The 22,114-nt window shown below is 39.1% G+C and overlaps 1 protein-coding gene across 2 annotated transcripts in view; it reads right to left on the bottom strand.

The window, feature by feature from the left end:
- The window catches only part of NR1H4 (nuclear receptor subfamily 1, group H, member 4), an 80,631-nt gene that overhangs the window by 30,979 nt on the left and 27,538 nt on the right, over positions 1-22,114 (bottom strand). Inside the window, exons 3-6 of one of the 2 annotated variants that reach the window (XM_006888520.1) lie at positions 12,039-12,191; positions 9,570-9,703; positions 5,833-5,931; positions 5,376-5,475 (exon numbers count right to left, since the gene is read on the bottom strand). In XM_006888520.1, the coding sequence (XP_006888582.1) occupies positions 5,376-5,475; positions 5,833-5,931; positions 9,570-9,703; positions 12,039-12,191 (486 nt within the window). The remainder of the gene's footprint in view (positions 1-5,375; positions 5,476-5,832; positions 5,932-9,569; positions 9,704-12,038; positions 12,192-22,114) is intronic. The other variant, XM_006888521.1, reaches the window with a different exon arrangement.

The following is a 22,114-nucleotide window of genomic DNA, read 5'->3' as shown; positions in this document are numbered from 1 at the left end:
TCTCCAAAGACCTGTCTCTCCTTACAACATGTCCAAAGTATGTCAGGCAAAGCCCCAGATTCCTTGCCTCCAAGGAGCAGCCTGGTTTAACTCTCTCTAGGATGAATCTATTTGTTTTCTTGGCAGTCCATGGTACATTCAGTTCTCTTCTCCAGCATCACAGCTCAAAGGCGTCAATTCTCCTTCTGTCCTCCCTACTCATTGTCCAACTCTCTGATGCATAACAAGTGATTTAAACCCATGGCCTGTATAAGGTGCACCTTAGTCTCCAGAGAGACACCATTGCTCTTGATAAAGCGGCCTACTTTGTGATATTTTGTTAGAGCAGTCCTAGGAAAAGAATGCTATTAGTTTTATGCATCATTGAGTTGGAACCGACTCATAGTGGACCCTCCAGAGGGTTTTCAAAGGCAGTAAATCACATGGGAAGAGACTGCTTATCTTTCTCCCCTGGAGCAGCTGGTGGATTCAAATCATGTGTGTCTGGGTTGACAACACAACTCTTCAACACTGAGTCACTGGAGCCAACTAGGACCAAAATAAGGCCTTTATAAAATGGTGTAGTCTCCAGATGCCTATGTGACTTCTTTCCCAATCTTCTCCCTCATTGTTCTTTTCACACACTGACCACATGTCTATCCTTTGAACATACAAACAACTCCTCCCTCAAAGTTGAGTGCTCTTCCTAAATGTCCCCAATTCATTGCATTCAGGCCTCTCCTTCAAGGATAAAAAACAAAACCAAACCCTGAACTCATTGCCAACAAGCTCACTCTAACTCTCAGCAACCCTCTGGGGTTGCTGCTGTTGTTGTTATGAGCCATCAAGTCATCTGTGACGTGCAACAACCCTGTGTACAACAGCTCTGCACCCTGCCCTATCCTGAGCCAGTTACACGAATTCTGGCACACTTAACCTCATTACCCTAGTTACTCCTGTCAATCCATCTCAACCAGTATCTTCCTCTCCTGAGCTGACCCTCTACCCTTCTCAGCATGATGTCATTCTTCTAGGGCTAGTTTCTCCTGTGAGACCTGTTTGTCCTGTTGGTGGTCCAGAGTATGTTAAATACTCTTCTCCAGCACCACAACTCAAAGGCACCAATTTTTCTTCTATCCTCCTTCGTCATTGTCCAGGTCTCTGTGGCATAGCAAGTAATTGTGAAGACCATGGCCTGAATGAGTCTTTAGGCTGATAGCGTAAAGCTATATTGCTATCTCTATCTGCTAACCAGTCCCTATCTGCTTTATTTTTTTTAAAGTTGTTATCACTGCTAGAAAACATGATTATCTGTTTATTTGTTAATTGTTTGGTAATTCTCCTGCAATGTAAAATTCTCAAGGATAGAACTTTACTTTGTTCATATTTATTTCCATAGCAAGGAGGAAGTCCTCAAGAATTACTCTTGAATAATTGAATGAATATATGGGGAAAATGGCACATATGTGCAGGTATACATACGCAAACAAAAACACATTCACACACTACACACACACACATACACACACACACACACACACACACAGAGAGAGAGAGAGAGAGAGAGAAAGTAAGCTAGTCCCATCAGGGTGTAAGTGGTTTAGGAGATGATTAACAGACTAGCCATTACAGTGAGATTAAAGTAATGTTAAGGATTAAAGTTAGTGGTTCAAATCCACCCAGACACTTACAATAATCCCCTGAAAAAAACACAAACAGAACCCTCAGCCATTAAAAACACTATTTTTGCTTGATTTACATGGTCTTTCCAGGCATTAGAATGAAGTTAATGACAACTGCTTTAAAAAAAAATAAATAACCAACCCACTAATCAAATAAAACAACAATTTTATTGTTTTCTCCCCTATAAGGAGCACCTTATCCAGACTATGGTCTTTGCAAGTATGTGCTGCACATGAGAAAGTTGGACAAAAACGAGGGATGATGGAAGAAGAATTGATGCCTTTGAGCTGTTGTTCTGGAGAAGAGTATTGAATATACCATGGACTGCTAGGAGAATAAACAGGTTCGTCCTGGAGAGGGTGAAACCAGGCTGCTCCTTAGAAGCAAGGTTTCTACTTGGAGAGGAACATTATGCTCAGAAGGGTGGAGGGACAGCACAGGAGGGGAAGACCCTCGATGAGATGGATTGATTCAGTGACTGGGCCAGAGACAGTAAGGTTGGCTCAAGATAGAGCAGGGTTTAGGGCTGTTGTTTGTACGGTTGCAATGAGTTGCAAATGCCTTGATGGCACAAAACAACAACAACAATCAGGAACTGAGCTAAACATTGGGAATAAAGAGACAACTATCTCTTCAAAGAGATGGAAAAGGCAATATCCAATTTCATTTGGGACGGAAAGAGGTCCCAAATAAGCAAAGCACTCCTTCAAAAGAGAAACAAGGTAGGAGGCATCTCATTCCCTGATTAAAAATCCTACTACACTGCCATAATGGTCAAGACAGTGTGGTACTGGTACAATGGACAGACACAGAGATCAATAGAATAGAATTGAGAACCTGGAAATCAGCCCATCCACCTATGGTCCACTGATTTTTGACAAGGAGTTGAAATCAGTTAAGTGGGAAAATGCCAGCCTTTTTAACAAAAGGTTTTGGCAAAATTGGAAAACTATCTGTACAAAAGTCAAGTAAGATTCACACATAACTACACATACAAAAGCCAACTCAAGGTGAATCAAGGACCTAGGACTAAAACTAAGGACTATAAATCATATTGGCTGCATTTTTTTATCAAGAAAGTAGGGGTTTTTTGGTCTTTGATTATTTCTTAGTTTATGGCCAACTGACCATTTCAATTGCAAATTCTTTCCCCATAAATGGCCAAAGCTATCATTGTAACAAAAATCCCCTTTACCAACCAGCCCCTTACCTTTATAGTTAGTTTTTTCTAATATTAAATATTTTTATTATTTTTGTATTCATGTATATTGTGCTGTGTCATGAACATGTGTTTATACAATCATTCATATACATTGTGATTTATATAATTAATTGCTAGTGACCAATGGCTTATATCACTGCATCTCATTAAATCCCTATTGCATCTTACCTTTTTCTTCACCATCCCTCCATCCATCCACTGACTTCTGCTGTCCTAGTGATTTTTCCCCTCTCTCATCCTTCTTCCACCCACCCTGACACTTTTGAATCTTGTATAATCTTGATTTTGATAAAGAGGTTGCTTTTATTCTAATTAGCATATTACAAATGAAATTCTTCTTTCCTCATTAATAAAGAAAAGAGATAATTCAATGATAATGAGAACTTGCTTCCCACATTTAATGAGTTGCGACACATTTAATAAAGTAATACTGTAACGCTGATAAATGCAAGGCAAATAAACATGCTTTGTCAGGAAGTGAACTTCTGTGATTTCGTATTATGTTCTTATGTTGCTATGGGAGCTCTAGTCGTGTAGTGAGTGAAAGAAGCTGTGCTACAATCCCAAAGGCATGTGGTTCAATTCCATCAGCTGCTCTAAGGGAAAAGGATGGGCAATTTGTTCCAGTGTAATTAAGTGTCTCTGAAGCTCTAGGGGGGTCAGCTCTGGGTCAGTTCTGACTTGATGGTAACAACAACATGCTACTATACTACAGGACTCCTATTGGTACAGTGACTAAGTGCTTGACTATTAACTGAAAGGTCAGTGGCTTTAAATCACCAGCAGCTCTGCGGGAGAAGAAGACTTCTGGTGATGAGCTCTTGTGAAGATTTCAGCCTTAAGAAGCTGAAAGTGGCAATTCTACTCTGTCCTATTAAGTCGCTCTGAGCCGGAACCAACTCACACAACACAGGCGGTTGATTCTGTAAGGTGTAAGCTAATTGGTCATTTTGATTTAATTAGCAATCAGTTGTGGGCTGAAAGCCTCTTGTTTAAACCAATCAGGACCCCGTGGGCAGGCCTTTGTGATTAAAAGTCAGTTGAGAGGCCGTTGGGCCTGGTTGCTACTAGAGATACAAACTAAACTGGTAGTTTGTTGCATTTGGGAAGAGAATTGTTCTAATTGGTACAGTACTTGTCTGTTTGCTGTACTGAGATAATTCATAAGTCGCTGTGATACTGAAAGTTGGGCCACCAGTATGTCAAATGCCTTAAGGGTCTCCCATGGTAGACAGGTTTAAGTAGGGCTCACAGATTAAGGCAGATTAGGAAGCAGGATTTGCCATCCAGTTCTTAAATAACAGACTTTTGAAAACCCTATAAACACGGTGACTGCTGCAAAGGGCACTAGTGTGTGGAAGTGTGAAGATGCCACAGGATAGGATGGACTTTGGATCCACTATTCATGGGTTTGCTGAGTCATACTTGATTCAATGGCACCTAACAACAATAACAACCACAAAACCAATTATTTAGTCTACTGAACCATGGGCTCTTAATATACCAATATTTTTTTAAAAAACATTGAATCATTTTAAACCTCTCAGTTGGGACTGTTGTTGTTAGGTGCATAACTCATAGCTGTCCTATGAACAGCAGATCAGAACCTTGCTCTTATCTTGTACTACAGTCACTCTGTCAACCCATCTCCTGGAGGGTCTTCCTGATGCCGTTTTCCAAGGACTCTTCCTGATAAACCTATCCAAAGTATATGGGATAAAGTTTCATGGTCTTTGTCTCTAAGGGGCAATCTGATTGTACTTCTTCCAAGACAGATTTGTTCAATCTTTTTGTCAGTCCATGGTTTGGTTCAGGATTAATAATGTAGTGGAAAATACTTTGATTTCTAGTTTCTGCACTACCATTGTTTGAAAGAGTAACGGTAGATCCTCTTGTTCTGTTCAAACAACTGCCTAATAAGTGTTCAGTGAGTAAATGGCAATTGGGAAGTAATGTGTTTATCTAACAATCTCTTGTTTTGTTGTGTACCATGAAGCCAGAACTGACCAATAGCTGACCGTCAGTGTGTTTTCAGAGAGAGTTCACACAGGAAGAGATTATCTATTTTTCTGTCCTGGAGCAGCTGGTAGATTCAAACGGAATAGAAATTTTTGAAATATTCTTCCTGGCTCCAGCATTTCCACATTTATGCTCATTCTTTCTCTCTCATTTCCTTCAAGTTGGAACCATTTCAGACCTGCCCCTACAATAGGCTTCCAAGACTGTAAATCATGTGAAAGGAGATTGCCCATTTTTCTCCCTTCAAGGGGCTGGTGGATTTGAAAAGAGGGATTCTCTCTTTGGGTTAACAACACAGAACCCTATGGACTACGTCATCAGACCTCCCTCTATGCTTTTAGGTCCATTAATTCAATGTATGAAAGGGTCAGCAATATTTGACAGTGCTCATTTACAGTGAACAAGATCTCCGGTCTAAATGTCATAAACACACTATGCAATACAGGAGAGAAAGAACTACATTTTTACATACCTGGTAGCTTTTTGGTGAATTCAACAAGAATCTGTACATGACTAGTGGCCATTTCCGTTAAAATGAGAAAATTTTCTTCTGCACTGAACTCTTCTTTTAACTAAAATTTCAGACGGAGGGAGAAAGCCAAGTATTAATAGGTAACTTAAAAAGACAAATTGATAGAAAATCATTAAACTAAAAAATAACCACATTACAAAGATCCTCCATAAAATGTACGGACCCAACTCGAGTTTCTCAGCTCCGTGGAGAGTAACTGTTGCTACCATGATAGATAGGAGACATTTCACTTTCTAATGGTAATTAAAATTTAAGTGCTGCCTCCCCAAATAATTAAAGGTACAATTTTAATTTCCAGCTTTAATCCCTTCAGAATAAGATTTTCTTATACATGTTCCACCTCCCAGGTTAGAAAATGTTAACTTGAAACCCTTGCCTTTTCAGATACTGTACATACAATTTTATTGGTTATTTCCTGGGGCATCCTCTGCTTGCTATACGAGTCCATGATATAATGTAGAAGGTTCTGCTGGTCAGGGGTGAGCTCAGTTTTCTCCTGCACTGGCAAGAAAATAAGAAGAGTTAGAGTTAAGGTGATATTTAGGCATCCTTCTTATATATGATTCATCTGAAGTGAACTGGTCTTTAAAACTAATGAGAAAAGGCCCTAAATAGGGAAAGAAATATGGACTGTATTACATTTTCCATGTCCCTGAGAAGCTTGTTGTTTGTTTGTTGTTGTGTTATTGTGTAAGATGAAGTCAGAATCGACCTGTAACTGACCCTCCAGTGACTTTTCAGAGGAAGTGAATAGCTTTGGGAGGAGACTGCCCAACCTTCTCCTGTGGAACAGCTGGGTCTTTGAGCCAGATGCCTAGGAATTCATTTTCCTACTTATAAACAGAGAGAAAGTATTTCTTTCATCTATTTCTTGGGAATAACTATTAGTCTGGATATAAAACACACTAAGCCTATTCATAGAGAAGGTCAGAGAAAGTTCAAGATTTATTCACAATTAAGAAAATGTTCCCCCAGAAAAAGTGGAGATTCTAGCAGCTTTAATATAGATCAGTGTTTGACACTGTCTCTGAACACCTGCCACAGGGTCAGCTATGGGTCAGTTCCAACTCTACGGTACACAACAAAACCAATGCTGACAAATTATAGTCTATGCGTAGAATTCACTTGATATTGCAAATAAAGTTTTACTGGGACACAGCTACACTCTGTCCTTTACATGCTATCTATCTGGCTTTCACACTATAATAGCGAAGTTGTGTAATAGTAAGAGGGATTGTGTGTTGCAAAGACTGAAATATCTACTACCCTTTTAAAGAAAAATTTGCTGACCCTCTACACAGCAATCTCTGGTAGCACAGGCTGTGGAGAGATGCACGCTAAGCCAAGGATGGTGCTTCTCTAGAGGTTCAAATTCATCAGTGACTCTGCAGGAGAAAGATGGGCAATCTCCTCCTGTGCAATTAACAGCCTCAGAAGACCCTCTGGAGAGTTACCTATGAGTCAGTTCTGACTTGAAGGACATGAGGAAGGACAAGAGTCTGGACAATTAAGACATAAATATCACTTTCTCCCTTACTAAAATCCATTAAAGAAGTATTAGTAATTGTGTGAAAGTCCTTCAAAAAAAGAGACTCAAGTATAGAGATGATGAAGATGGTACAGAGTAGGACAAAGTTCAGACCTATTGCTCATAGGGCCGCTATGAGTTGTAGTCAAACTCAACAGCACCTAACAGCAACAAATGAAAGTGTTATTGATAAAACATCATGGAAAAATCCTGGCTCACATAAAATTATTTATTTTTCTGAAATAAATCCAAAATTATATATTTGATATGTTAAATATAGATTCTACTGAAGATTATCCAAAAAAATACTGGAAGAGCACATCAGCATCGTTCTAATGTGAAACCTATACTTGGACCAGGAGGCAGTCGTCAGAACAGAACAAGGGAATACCGCATGTCAAAATTGGGAAGGGCGTATGCCAGGGATGCGTCCTATCTCCACACCTTTTCAACCTGTATGCAGAACAGATTATCTGGGAGGCTGGGCTCTATGAGGAGAAATGTGGGGTCAAGATTGTCTATCAACAATCTGCATTATGTAGATGACACAATCCTGCTTGCTGAAACTGAGGAGGACCTGAAGCACCTGCTGCAGAGGGTCAAGGACTGCAACCTCCAAAATGGATTGAGGCTCAGTGTCAAGAAGATAAAGATTCTCAGCACTGGACCAATTGGCAGCATCAGGATGGATGGTGAAGAGATTGAGATTGTTCACAGCTTGAGTTTGCTTGGCTCCACAGTCAACACTCTTGGCACCAGTAGCCAGGAAATTAAAAGGCACATTGCTATGGGAAAGTCTGTTGTTAGGGACCTCTCCAAAGTACTGAAGAGCAATGGTGTCTCTCTGGAGACTAAGGTGCATCTGATACAGGCCATGGTCTTTGATATCACTTGTTATGCATCAGAGAGTTGGACAATGACTAAGGAGGATAGAAGGAGAATTGATGCCTTTGAGCTGTGGTGCTGGAGAAGAGTATTGTGGGTACCGTGGACTGCTAGGAAAACAAACAGATTCGTCCTGGAAAGGGTTAAACCGGGTGGCTCCTTGGAGGCAAGGATTCTGAGGCTCTGTCTAACATACTTTGGACATGTTGTGAGGAGGGACTGGTCCTTGGAGAAGGACATCATGCTTGGGAGGGTGGAGGGACAGCGCAGGAGGGGAAGGCCCTCTATGAGGTGGATTAATTCAGTGGCTGAGATAATTGGGATGGGAGTGTCAGAGACAGTGCAATTGGCACAGGACAGAGCAGAGTTTAGGGCTGTTGTACATAGGGTCACTATGAGTCGCAAGAGACTCGAGGGTACTTAACAACAAGGTACATAACAGCAACAAATGTAGATAGACTTTTCTGGATCGTTAGGATAACAAATGATAAGAAAGAAGTTCTTTGAACTTTTATGACTTACAAGTTTTTCAGCTGAAACATTAAAATTCCTCCAAATGCCCTGTGCTTATCACAGTTCCTCTACAGGAGTATTTTGTGCCAAGTCAAAGATTTCTTTAGTAATGGGTAGCCTCATTAGAAGGGACTTCTCTCCATTGGCCCACAGATATTATCCATCATATTTTACTCATTCAAACAGCCTCAGAAGTCTCTGTTATCTTCCTCATCCCAGTATGAGCCTCCCTTCTCCAAGACATCATACTGGAAATGCTCAGTGAAAGAGTGACAGAGACTCAGTGTGATGGGTTGACACAGTAACTCAACAATGGGCTTGAACATGGTAGAAATCATGCCAATGGCGCAGAATTGGGCAAGGTTCCAATCTGTCGTCCACAGGGGCACTGTGAGTCATAGTTGACATGACAGCACCTAACAACAACAATCACCTCAATGACAGAAGAGAAATCGTAGTTAAAATTCAGTTTGAAACACCCATTGTGTAGACATTGCCATTCCCATTGGCACTTTCTGGATGGTATAAGTGGAAGTGAGTCAGGGAGAAGGAGAGCTTTTATTTTTTTTTTTATTTTGTATTGGCACAGGATAGAACAGGGTTTAAGGCTGTTGTACAGAGGGTTGCTATGAGTTACACACAACTTAATGGCACATAACAATGACACCGCATTGCTTTATTTGAAATGCAACACCAAAGCAACAGAAAAGAGGAAATCCATTTTATGTACATTAACATGGTAATTCTGCCTGTAACAGTGACTTTCATTCCAAACCTCCTAGCTAGATCTTTCAAAACTCAAACTCATTGCCATCAAGGAGTAACTGACTCTTGGTTGGCCCTCCAGAGGATTTTTCAAGGTGATAAATTACACAAAGAAAATTGCCCATATTTCTCCTGTGGAGCAGTTGGTGGATTTGAACTGGCAGAGACGAAGCCTTTGGGTAAGCAATGCAACTCCCCATGGGACTGAGAAATGTAGCTCTTGATGCCTTCAACAACATTGTTGTTGCTGTTATATGCCATCGAGTCAGAACTCATAGCTGACTCTCCAGTGAAGTTGTCAGGCTATGAATTGCAGGGAAGGAAACTACTCATCTTTCTCTCATGGAACAGCTAGTGGATTCGAACTACGTGCCTTTGAGTTGGCAGCACCTTACCAGTAGGCCACCAGAGCTCCCTACCAACACTATATTGCATTTTATTACCCTGCATGACTTAGTTGTAGAGGTCACTTGTCGCAAGTCCCGTCCTTCACCGTCTTCATTGCCCAGCTGATCTCCATGTTGCTTCACGTTTTTTCTCAGTCGTTTAGATTTACACTGGATTTCCGTTAACAAACCTGAAAAATAAACATGGACATTTCACCAACCACAGAAGTTCAGATGGCGTGTGATGACTAATCTCCCTGATGCATACAAAGCTCAGAAGACCTCATAATGCAAACTGGCACAGAGCTAATGCAACACGTCCTTCTGGTGCTTCAGATAGAAAAGGCCGAGGTTTAAGACAACTTTCCTACTAACAGATTCTGTGACTTTGAACGATAAATTTGTCGTCTGTGAGTTTCTGGTTTTCATTTATAAAGGGATAATAATATCTATTTCACAGGATTTTGTAGAGATTTAATATAATAAGACCATTTAGTATAATGAGCTTGATGTAAAGAGTTTGTGACAGCAAGATATTGTAATAACTAAAAGTATTCAGCCAATAAAATGATGAATCAATGCTCATATTTTTCCAATTCCATATAAAGAAAGACAATCAAATTAACAGACTATCCCAAATTCAAATGTGGGATAAAACAAAGCCATGTAAGTAAAATTTTTATTATGTATGACTTGAGCATCCACCTTACACATGGTACCTGCTACATTTAAACAAATACAAAGAAAAAGGTAAAAGCAGGTATATTGATTTGTCTCCCAGAGTCTATCAAATACTGAAAGAAAAAGTGTAGTAAGAAATATGTAAGACCTTCTATGATCATTAGTAAAGCAATAGAGTCTAACGATGTGTTAAATGTGAATTTCAAGGGAAATGAAGAGATCTAAGGTTCAACTCTTTGTTTTGCAGATGAGGAAGAGTTTATGGACAGGCTAGCTGGGCACTTACTAACTAGGGGCAGAAGTGGGGGAGATGACTGGTGTTTCAAAGCATAAACGTCATACTAGTTTCATCCCTGTTTACATAACTATAGCAAAAGAGATTTTGCATTAAACATCTATCAGTAAACTAGTTGAATAAAATAAATGTTAATATTTTAAAATACTTTAGGAACAATATTTAAATTCTGTTCACTTTCTGAACTATCCAAAAAATTGAAAATAAAGTCAAAGAAAAAAACAAGCTGCTTTTGAAATATTTCTTTCATTTGATTATACAAGATCTTCATTCATTTACAGTTCGAGTTCTAAATATTGTAGAATAGTTGTATCTACATTTCATTAACTCGCATAGTCTTCTTTCAACATCAGTGAAGCAAAGTTCTGGCATTTTTTTTTTTGTGTGTGTGTGTGTGTGCAAAGAACTTATAGAATACCATGAAAGAGATGCATCTGAGATCAGATGAATTTGGGTTCATAGATAATATTATTTATGCTTATAGGTGGAGTCGTAAAAAAATACTCTAGGTGCATCAGCTGGAACAAGTTCATATATAAATGATGAGCAACATGAACTCCCTACTATCCAAGTGTTTCCACTACAAGATTAGGTTCCAACAGGCATGCTTGTGGTGAGTTTCTAGTTTCATATATGCTAAAATGAGATTGTGATCAACCGCTATAAAAATTTTATCCACTTGGAGCTGGATTATTTACACTGCCCTATTTTTTTCCTCTTCCATGGTCAGTTCTCTGGCCCCAGCTCAGCTGCCTCTACTATTTGAGAACAATAGAGCAGGAGTCATCTTCCCAAAGAAGCCTTTTCTTTCATGTGGCATTCCCTCCCTGAACGTTATCATTCCCTGGGTGACATTTGTTTGTCTATCTGTGTTTTGAGGAGGAATAGGACCTATCTCAGATATCTGAGTGATCTGTAAAATTTGCAGAATGAAAAATTAATTATGTCATAGATGAACATCCATGCCACATTTGGATGGAGATTACAGCGCCTCACAAAGCCAGCAGTTAATACAGTGTCTCTTTATCAGATTGAAGAGCCAAATTATATTAAAACTCAGAGTAGTTAATTTCCGGTGTAAACCTATACAAATTGGCTCCCGGCAGCACGAAGGAGGATTCTTAATAAAATGGTGTGGTTTAAAACTCTATTTAGACAATTCAGAGGCAGTTAAACCTTATAAAACACCCTTCACGCGTTCCACGTCTGTGCATTTTTATGCTAATTAAGCAATAAATAAGAAGCACATTAAAATAAAATTTGGAGGAAACTTTCAGGCTGTCAGTCTTTGTTGCTTCTTAAAGCTTGTAAATTCTGCAGTATAGGATTCATCACAACAAGGAATAACAGAAAACCAGCCATTTCTTTCAGGCAAATATTCTGACTGACAGCTTGGACGATTTCAGAGGTTCACTGTCCTTCAGGATGTTTAGATGACTTAGGAAATGCATCTTTTCTTAATATGTGAAGTACCTTCTTGTGATACGAATTACCTGACATCTGCCTCCTTAAGGGGATTTTAGTGGAATTTAATTGCTTAATGCGAATACCTGTATACATACATTCAGCCAACATTCCCATCTCTTTGCACTTCCGTAGTCGACACTCTTGGCACTTTCTTCGCATGTACATGTCCATCACGCAGTTGCCCCCGTTTTTACACTTGTACACGGCGTTTTTGGTAATGCTTCTTCTGAAGAAACCTGTGGGGGGAAAGCAGAAAGGTGGGGAAAGGCCTCCCAAAATTTCAACACACAAAAAACCCCCACATTGGACCATAGAGTTTGATAGGTGGAGGCAAGAAATGAAGGAATTAGGAAAGATCCAGTGGGGATCTGAGAAGATGGAGTAATAATGGGCATAGATCAAGAGTGATTAATTTTATAAGACTCAATGTATGAGAATGAGCATCAGAAAAACAATGTTTGTGGAAACATATGTATATGTATATTTTATTTTTCAAAAGCACATTGGAACTGAGATTTAATAGACCGTTTTCCCACAAATACCTGGAAAGTATCCAGGTATTAGATGCTCAAGTACTAACGCTGTCCCCACTTCTTCACCACGACCCTCCAGTTCTTTCAGTGACGCTGCAATTGTCCAGAAGGCTGCCATTTAAAACTTTATCAGAAATTCTTAAAAGCTTGTATTACAGCCTCTCTTAGGGGGAACAATGTGTTATTAAATGCTTTATGTCAAATTAGTTTTTATTAAAAAATGTTTTCTTTAAAAATGTAGATAAAGCAAACATTTACAAAGTCAATGTTTTTATTTTCCATGTTTTTCCATGTATAAAACTAAGTGAGATAAAGTATATCAAACAAGTTGTACGATTACCTCCAATATACTTTGCCTAGTTTTCCAGGCTTCTAAACAAAACATAATGCTTCCTGAACAAGCATTCTATCTACTCCTTCCCCTACCTCACCCCTGTTTCTCAGTCCTGGGAACCTCTAGTAAACCCTCATCCGTATTTGCTTATTTTAGGTGCTGCATGTTTGTTTTTTAAAATGAGAAATTATTTCTTAATTGTGACTTGTGTGAAAGTTTAAAAGTGTTTTGGTTCATCACTCAGTAAAACACATTTTGTTTTTTAACATTAATTGCAAAACCCACAACATCTGATAATCCCCCAACAACAACAATAAGAGCTGGTGGTCTAGTAGTAAGGAGCTGTGTTGCAATCCCAAAAGACACATGGTTCAAACCCATCAGCTACTCCACCGAAGGATGGGCAATCTCCTCCATGCATTGACTGCCTCCGAAAACCTTCTGGAGGGTGAGCTATGAGTTAGTTAGGACTCTACTGGCACACAACATTCTCCTCTCCTTCTCTTCCCGTCCCTGGTAATCATTCAAGAATGATTTTATGTATGCAAGCCTCCCTTAACTTTTTATAATACTGGTATTACACAGTATTTGTCCTCTGTGACTGACTTTATTTCCCTGAGCATCATGTTCTTTACATTCATCTGTGTTGTATAGTTTCATAGATTCTTCATCATTCTTTAGTGTTGCATAGTGCTCTATTCTGTCAACTTTTCAGAGTTTCTGTAACAATTCACTTACTGCTGTATACTTGAGCTGTTGAATTTCTTTATTACTGTAAATAATGCTGCAATAAATGCGTGTATAGATATCGGTTCCTGTTGCAGCTCTTATTTCTTTAGGATATATAATTGCTTAAAAGAAATACCTTTTATAATCTTTATTGAGAGACAATTATGTGCCATTGATTGCTGGGTGTTGGTGGTACAAAGATAAAGAATTAATTTCTGTCCTCTTAGAATTTGTAGGATATTTAAGAGCAAAGACATGCAAATAACCAAACAAAGAAAAGTCAGAGTTCCATGGCCTCCGGTGGGACAGAGCATTCAATGAGAATGGTTCCGTTCTGGATGAAGAGATCAGAGAATGGGAAGCAAACCCTTGAGAAATTAGTTGCTATTTACCAGTCAGACAAGGGGAAAAGACACATATAGGGTTTCAAGTCAGTGCTTAATATGTTCAGCCTGTAAAATAGCAAACATTCAAATCCTGATTTAAAGGAAAACAAAGCCCTGAGAAAGAGTAGCCATAAGAGTAGCCTGCTACAGATGAGATGCCTTGACTTGGCCAGGGACATGATTGACTTTTTCTCTCCTCTTCCTTTCCAACTACCACCATCCACTTATTTTATCTAATCACAGTCTCTGACACTTCCATGTAAAAGGAATAAAAGACTAGGGAAAGAGTGTGGGATGCAAGGGAAAATGTTCTTACTATTTGGAATTGTTATAATTTGGCTTCTGCCAAGTTAAGTTTTTGAAGTTGATTCTTTTTTGGGTTGAGTTCTCTAGAGAATTCCTTCTAACATAGCTATGACTTGTCTATTGCCCATAATCATGACCAATAATCTCCTTTCAGGTTTTGACTTGTATCCTTCTATAAGTAGAAATATGTCAATTCACTTGGGTCTGATTACACTGAGGTTCCTTTATTCCTCTATTTAGACCTTTTGGCATTTGTTGTTATTAGGTGTCATAAAGTCAACTGCAACTCATAGTGATCCTATGAACAACATATCTGAACCTTGCCCTATCCGTTCCATCATAGACTTAAAATCATCCTGTGCTGACTTTGTTCAGTACAATAAACTATTTGTAGTAGCTGTTAGGTGTTGTTGAATTATCTATGTCTCTTAACAACTTTATGTGCAACAGAACAAAATTCTGCTCGATCCTATGCCATCCTCATAATCTCTGCCTTGTTTATGCCCATGGTTCCGGTCAATGTATCAAGTCTTCCCCTCTCTCTCTCCCACCCCCTCGCATTTTTGTTGTTTTTATTGTTAACTCTCTACCTTTCCAGGCACAATGTTATTCTCCAGGCACGAGACCTTCATAATAAACACATCCAAAGAATGTAAGATCAAATCTCACTGTAGCACTCTGCCTTCACTTCTTCCAAGACAGATTTGTTTGTTCTTGACCATATGCTATCTCCTGAAATAATTGCAACTCCACCAATTCTTTATAGTGCAGTGATTATGTATTCTTCCCACCTTATTTTAATGTTTCATACATCATCCAGTATTTTACATATAGAATCTTTTAGTATTGCAACTTGAGGTTTGGATTTGTTCTTCAGTTCTTTCAGTTTGAGAAATGTTGAGCTGATTCTTCCCTTTTGGTTTTCTAATTCTAGGTCTTTGCACATTTCATGAAATGCTTTGCTTTGCATTCGCAAGCTGTTCCTTAAAATCTTCTATTCAGCTCTCTTCTTTCAACCATTCATTCTCATTAGTTCTTTGCATTCAAGAGCAAATTTCAGAGTCTCTTCTGGCATTCATTTTGGTCTTTTCTTTCTTTCCTACCTTTTTAATGACTTTTTATCTCTTGTGTTTGATGTCATCCCTCAGTTAATCTGGTCTTCAGTCGATAGTGTTCAATGCATCAAATACAATCTTAAGATGGTCTCTAATCAGGTAATATACAATGAAGAATACTCTCAATTTATTCTGAACTTGCACATAAGCAACTGATGGCCTGTTCCACAGTCAACCTCTGACCTTATTGAGACTGATTTTATGGCACTTCTCCACTGTCTCTCTCTACCAGTGCAGTGGACTTGATTCCTCTTTATGGCACCTGTCGAGATTCATGTGCATAGACATAATTCATGTGTTCTAAAAAATACATTTGCAATTAATAACATCAATGGTGGTACAAAATTCTATTGTGAAATCTCAATTTTCATCTCCATCATCAAGGCCATATTTTCCAATTATAAATCCTTCTTAATTTCCAGGATTTGCATTTCAATCTCCAATGACTATGAATGCATTTTGATTGCATATCTGGTCAATTTCAGATGGTAGAATTTGGTAGAAATCCTTAGTTTCTTCATCTTTGGCTTTAGTGGTTGGTGTATGAATTTGAATAGTAGTTGTATTAACAGATCTTCCTTCTAGGTATATGACCTTTTATTGTAACACTGACAGCACTGGTGTTTGAGTACAGACTCTTTGAGTGTTCCATTAGACAATGAATGTGAAGCCATTCTGCTTTAGTTTATTGTAGCCTGTATAATGGACCATAGGATAGGGCAAACTGCCCACCTCTAGGTTGATTAGCAAACCAATGCTTACCATTGGGCAAAAAAACCCTCCTTTTTGGCCATAAGAGAGTTGTCGTTGTTGTTATATGCCATCTAGTCAAGTGCGACTCATAACGACCCTATGTAAAACAGCCCTAAACCCTCCTCTATCCTGTACTAAATCTTGTTGTCTCCAACACACTTACTCCCAATACCCCAGTCATTGAATCAATTCATCTCATTGAGAGTCATCCTCTCCTGCACTTTCCCTCCACACTCCCAAGCATGATGTTCCTCTCCAAGGGACTGGTTCCTCCTTGCAACATGTCCAAAGTATGTCAGATGAAGCTTCAGAATCCTTGCATCCAAGGAGCAGCCTGGTTTCACCCTCTTTAGAATGGACCTGTTTGTTCTCCATGGTATATTGAATACTCTTCTCCAGCACCACAGCTCAAAGACATCAATTCTCCTTCTGTCTTCCCTAGTCATTGTCCTGCTCTCTGATACATAGCAAGTAATTGCAAAGACCATGGCCTGTATCACCTTAGTCTCCAAACTGACATTGTTGTTCTTCAGTACTTTGGAGAGGTTTCTAACAACAGACTTTCCCAGTGCAATCCATCTTTTAATATCCTGGCTGCTGGTACCAAGATTGCTGATTGTAGAGCCAAGCAAACTAAAACTGTTTACTATCTCAATCTCTTCACCATCTATCATGATGCCTCCAATTAGTCCAATGGTGAGAATCTTTGTTTTCTTGATGTTGAGCTTCAGTCCATATAGGAGGCTGCAGTCCTTGATCTTTTGCAGCAAGTGCTTCAGGGTCTCCTCATTTTCAGCAAACAGGGTTGTGTCACATGTATAATGCAGATTTGATGAGTCTTCCTCCAATCCTAATGTCACATTTCTCCTCATAGAACTCAGAAGATTTCTACCAACTTTTGCAGTAAAAAAAAATCTATTATTAATAATAAGTAAATGGAATGCAAAAGTTAGAAATAGAGAAGAAGGATCAGTAGTTTGAAAATATGTACTTGGAGATAAAAATGAAGCTGGAGATAGAATGACAGCATTTTGTACAATCAATGATTTATTCATTGCAAATAAGTTTTATAAAAAACATAAACACGGGCTACACATGGATTTCATGTGATGGTATGCATATGAATCAGATCAATTACATCTGTGGAAAGAACCACTGGAGAAGCTCATTATCAGCTTTGAAAACAAGGCCAAGTGCTGATTGTGGAAGAGAACACAAACCACTCATGTGCAAGTTCAAACTGAAGCTAAGGAAAATTAAATCAAGTCCACAGGAACCAAAATATGATCTTGAGTCTATCCTGCCTGAATTTTAAAACCATCTCAGGAACAGGTTTGAGTTGAACACAAATGAGCAAAGATCAGATGAGCTTTGGGAGGATATAAAGAATATCATCCAGGAAGAATGAAGGGGGTCATTACAAAAACAGAGGAGGAAGAAAAGACCAAGATGGATGTCACTCTAAATATTGCACTAGAGCACCGAGAACCCAAAGCAAAGGGAAGAAACAAGATAATAAAGGGTGAACAGAAGGCTACAAAAGGCAGCACAAATCTAGACAAAGTAAAGTATTATAATGAAATGTGCAAAGAACTGGAGTCAAGAGAATCAAAGGGGCCAAACTTGCTCAAATAAATAAGCTCAAATAGACTGAACAACAAATTCATGTCTCAATTTACAATATTTAAGGATGCTATGGGCAGAATACTGAATTATCCAGGAAGTATTAAAGGAAAATGGAAAGAGTACACAGAATCATTGTGTTAAAAGGAATTGGCAGACACAGAAGAATTTCATGAAACAACGGATGAGCAAGAGCCTGTGGTGATGAAGGAAGAAGTTCCAGCTGCTCTGAAGAAACTGGCAAAAACCAGGCCCCAGGAATTGACGGTATACCAAATGATACATTTCAACAAATAGATGCTGCCCTGGATGTGCTCACCAAGTTGTGTCAAGAACTGGAGGACATAGGGGAGCTCTGGTGGCCTAGTGGTAAGGAGCTGCAACTACAATTCCAGAGGCAGATGGTTTGAATCCACCAGATCCTCTGCCGGGGAAGGAGGGTCAATCTCCTGTACCAGTCAGATCTGATTTGATGGTACACTAACACAAAAATAATAAAAATTAAAAATTTTTTAAAAAAGAACTGGAGGACAACCACCTGGCCAACTAACTGGAAGAGATTTATATTTGTTCCCATTCCAAAGAAAGGTGATCAACAGAGTGTAGAAATTATCAAACAGTATCATTATACATGCAAGCAAGATTCTGCTGAAGATTATCCAAAAACGACTAGAACAGCACATCAACAGAAAACTGCCAGAAGTGCAGGCCGCATTTAGAAGAGGTCATGGTACTAGAAATATTGTAGCTAATATTAAATGGATCTTGGCTGAAAGCAGGGAATACCAGAAGAATGTCTGTGTTTAATTGATTATTCAAAGGTGTTTAATTGTGTGGACCACAACAAACTGTTGCTAAATCTGAGAAGGATGGGAATTCCAGAACACTTGATCGTTCTTAAGCAAAACCTATACTTGGAACGGGAGGCAGTTGTCAGAACAGAGCAAGGAAACACAGCATAGTTCAAAATTGGGAAAGGTGTACAACATAGGGATGTGTCCTATCATCATACCTTTTCATGAGAGTTGTTGTTCTGTGCCGTAGAGTCACTTGCGACTCATAGTGACCTTGTGTACAACAGCCCTAAACCCTGCTCTATCCCTTGCCAATCATATTGTTTCCTACATGCCTATCCCCATTACCCCAGTGACGGAATTGATCTATTTCATCGAGGGTCTTCCTCTCCTGCGCTGTTCCTCTACCCTCCCAAGCATGGCATTCCTCTCTAAGACTGGTCCCACCATACAACATGTCCAAAGTATGTCAGACGAAGCTTCAGAATCCTTGCCTCCAAGGTGCAGCCTGGCTTCACTCTCTCCAGGATAAGCTTGTTTGTTCTTCTAGCAGTCCATGGTATATTCAATACTCTTCTCGAACACCAAAGCTCAAAGGCATCAACTCTCCTTCTCTAGTCATTGTCCAGCTCTCTGAAGTAGAGCAAGTAATGGCAAAGACCATAGAATAATTTAAAATTAAGTACCTATTATCTAGGCAGATACCATAAAGAATAAATAATCCTTATCTACAGAATTTCCAACTTAATGGGAAGGCAAATAAGTAAATTGACAGTATAATACAAAGTAGAGTGGTATAATCATTAATGAGAACAGCTAATAGATGAATTATTAGAATGTGAAGGCAAAGGTGACTATTTCATTGCCAAGTTTTGTACTTTTCAAGATTTTGCCACTTTTAAGAGGAATAATAATCCCTCCACAGGCATGGGGATTTGTATATTTAGTGTGACTTTTTTCCCAGCAAAAGGTAATACATTAAATTGTTGTAATAAAATAAATATAATATGGCAAGTTCCCAACAGCTCAGAGTCAAATGCCTTGAAGTAAAGGCATTACATTATCATGGGGAAGTTCTAAGTAGAGTTAGAGGGGTCAAGGAGTGTTTTATGAAGAAAAAGAATCAGACCTCAGCCTTACAGAATAAGCAGAATTTTGAAGAACAGAACAATAAAGAGATTTCTGGAAAATGCATAAGCTCAGGAGCTTATGGAGGGTTCAAGGAAAGGTAAGTAATTAATTTTGACTGGAGGGTAGAATGTGAACATAAATAGTGAGATATGAATAAGGAGTGTGCAACTCATAACAGAATGAAACACTGCCTAGTCCTGTAACATCCTCATAATCTTTGTTATAATTTCTCAAGGTGGGACAAAAGATAAATAAACAAGGTTTATTTCTAACTCAATCAAAAAATATGCTACATTTGGAAAATCTGCTGTCAAGCCCTTTTTGGAAGTGCTGAAGAACAAGGATGTTAGTTTAAGACTACGGTGTATGTGATGCAAGCCCCAGTCTTTTTATTTGCTTCCTATGGATCTGAAAGTTGAACAATGAATAAAGGTGACAGAAGAACAATCATTGCCTTTGACCTGTGGTCCTAGAGAAGAATTCTGAGTATCTCATGAACTACCAAAAGAAAAAACCAGTCTGTTTTGGAGGAGGTGCAACCAACGATGCTTCTTAGAGACAAGGATGCTAAACTTCATGTCACATACTTTGAGTATATTGTCAGCAGGGGCCAGGCCTTGGGAAAAGGCATCATGCTGGGAAAGGTGGAGGGTCAAAGAAAGAGAAGACTCTCAACATAGTGACTGGTGAGAAGGGTGCAAGATAGAGCAAGGTGCAGCTATGTTGTTCATAGGGTTGTTACGAGTCTCGAGAGACTCGAGAGCACCTAACACCAACAACGCTAACTTAAAGGCAGGAGGTTTGAGGCCATTCAGAAGCACTTTGAGAGACCAGGTCTGGAGAGTCATTTCCAAAAATTGAACCATCTGGGACAGGCACAGCTTTTCCCAGAGACACAGGAAACGGCTATGTGCGGCTATGTTTCAGTATCAATGTCAGGGCAACCGGTTATGTCTCTTTTTCTCCCTCTCTTTCTTTTGAGTAAAGGGAATTTTCATATGTAAGAAATTTTTCCCCTAAAGATTATTTAAAATTAGTGCAGCAGAACATCAATGAGAAACTGCCCGAACGTCAAGTTGGATTCCCAAGAGGACATAGAATGGGAAAGATCATTGTTGATGTCCGAAGGATATTGACTGAAATTAGAGAATACTAGGAATACTTCTACTTGTGTCTTACTGACTGTGCAGAGACATTTAACTATGTGGGTTATAACAAATGTTGGATAACATTCATCAATGTCTGAATTAGCCTGGAAAGAGATGATGGGAAGAGGAAAAAGACGACGCTTGGTAGCCAGCTGAACATGGAGGTATGGGCTGGCTTGTGTATTTGTAAGCTGGAGTAAATTTTCAGTAGGAAGGATCTTAACGTTTTCCTAAATATTAAACTTAACCCAGCAAAATCTAAAAAAGTTATGCTTCAAATTAATGCTGATATTGGGAGTGCCAATATCAAAGTGTATTATTTTCAAAGAGAAAAATGAGGATTTTTTTTTTCCTCTGAGATCAAGTCACTGGGCTCAATGGACGTTTTATCAAATGAGTCAGTCCTGAGGGCCTCTCAGGGATGTTTTCCTTGAAACTGTCATAACTCATGATAGACAGCTCAATAGTTAACCAAATAAGACTCTTCATTCCAAAATGAGTCAGAGGAATAGTGCGTGGGACAATTCCAGACGGTTTTTTTAAACTCTGATATTAACTGAGAGAGAAAGCATTATCATCTCAATAGTTGAATTAATTAGCTTTCATTCTGAGGTGGCAACATAATATTATCAACATATCATTTAAATGTGGGCACATATACTGTATTCATACTTATGCAAATAAATCCGTACACATACTCCTACCACTATCTTGCTCTTTCTTGTGCATATTCAACAATACTCATATCAGAAAAGTCATTTGAAAATGAATGGAAAGGAAATTCAATGAGAAACAGAGGCTTCTGGGTAATAAAAGATCAGAAGGCTAACATTACCATTTGGGGGATTTCTGGGATAATACTTTGTAAATGGCTCCCTGGTGCAGTGGCTAAAAGTGTTTGCCAGGTAACCAAAAGGTTGGCAGTTTGAACCCAGAAGCTGTTCTGAGGGAGGAAGATGAAGCAGTCTGCTTCTATAGAGATTTACAGCCTTGGAAACCCTAGGGGGCAGCTCACTCTGCCCTATAGGGTCATTGCAAGTGGGGATTGGCTTGATGGTGCTGGGTTTTATTTTTGCTTTTGGTTCAGTTTTGTTGATGGCTGCACACACTGTGAAAGGTGGGCCATACACACCACATTCTAGGCCAAGCTCCTGCCGACAGATAGCATGCTCTATTTTACTTGCCATAGAATCGACTATAACTCTTAGGGACCCTGTGAATAACAGATTGAAACTTTGCTCTGTCCTGTGTCAGCTTCACAATCTCTGTCACACTCAAGCCCACTGTGTCTATTCTCCTTGGTGAGC

This window comes from Elephantulus edwardii, unplaced genomic scaffold, assembly GCF_000299155.1.
Source record: "Elephantulus edwardii isolate Elephantulus edwardi_28Jun2011 unplaced genomic scaffold, EleEdw1.0 scaffold00068, whole genome shotgun sequence".
NCBI classification, from domain to species: Eukaryota; Metazoa; Chordata; class Mammalia; order Macroscelidea; family Macroscelididae; genus Elephantulus; species Elephantulus edwardii.
This window is presented reverse-complemented; position numbering and strand designations above follow the sequence as displayed.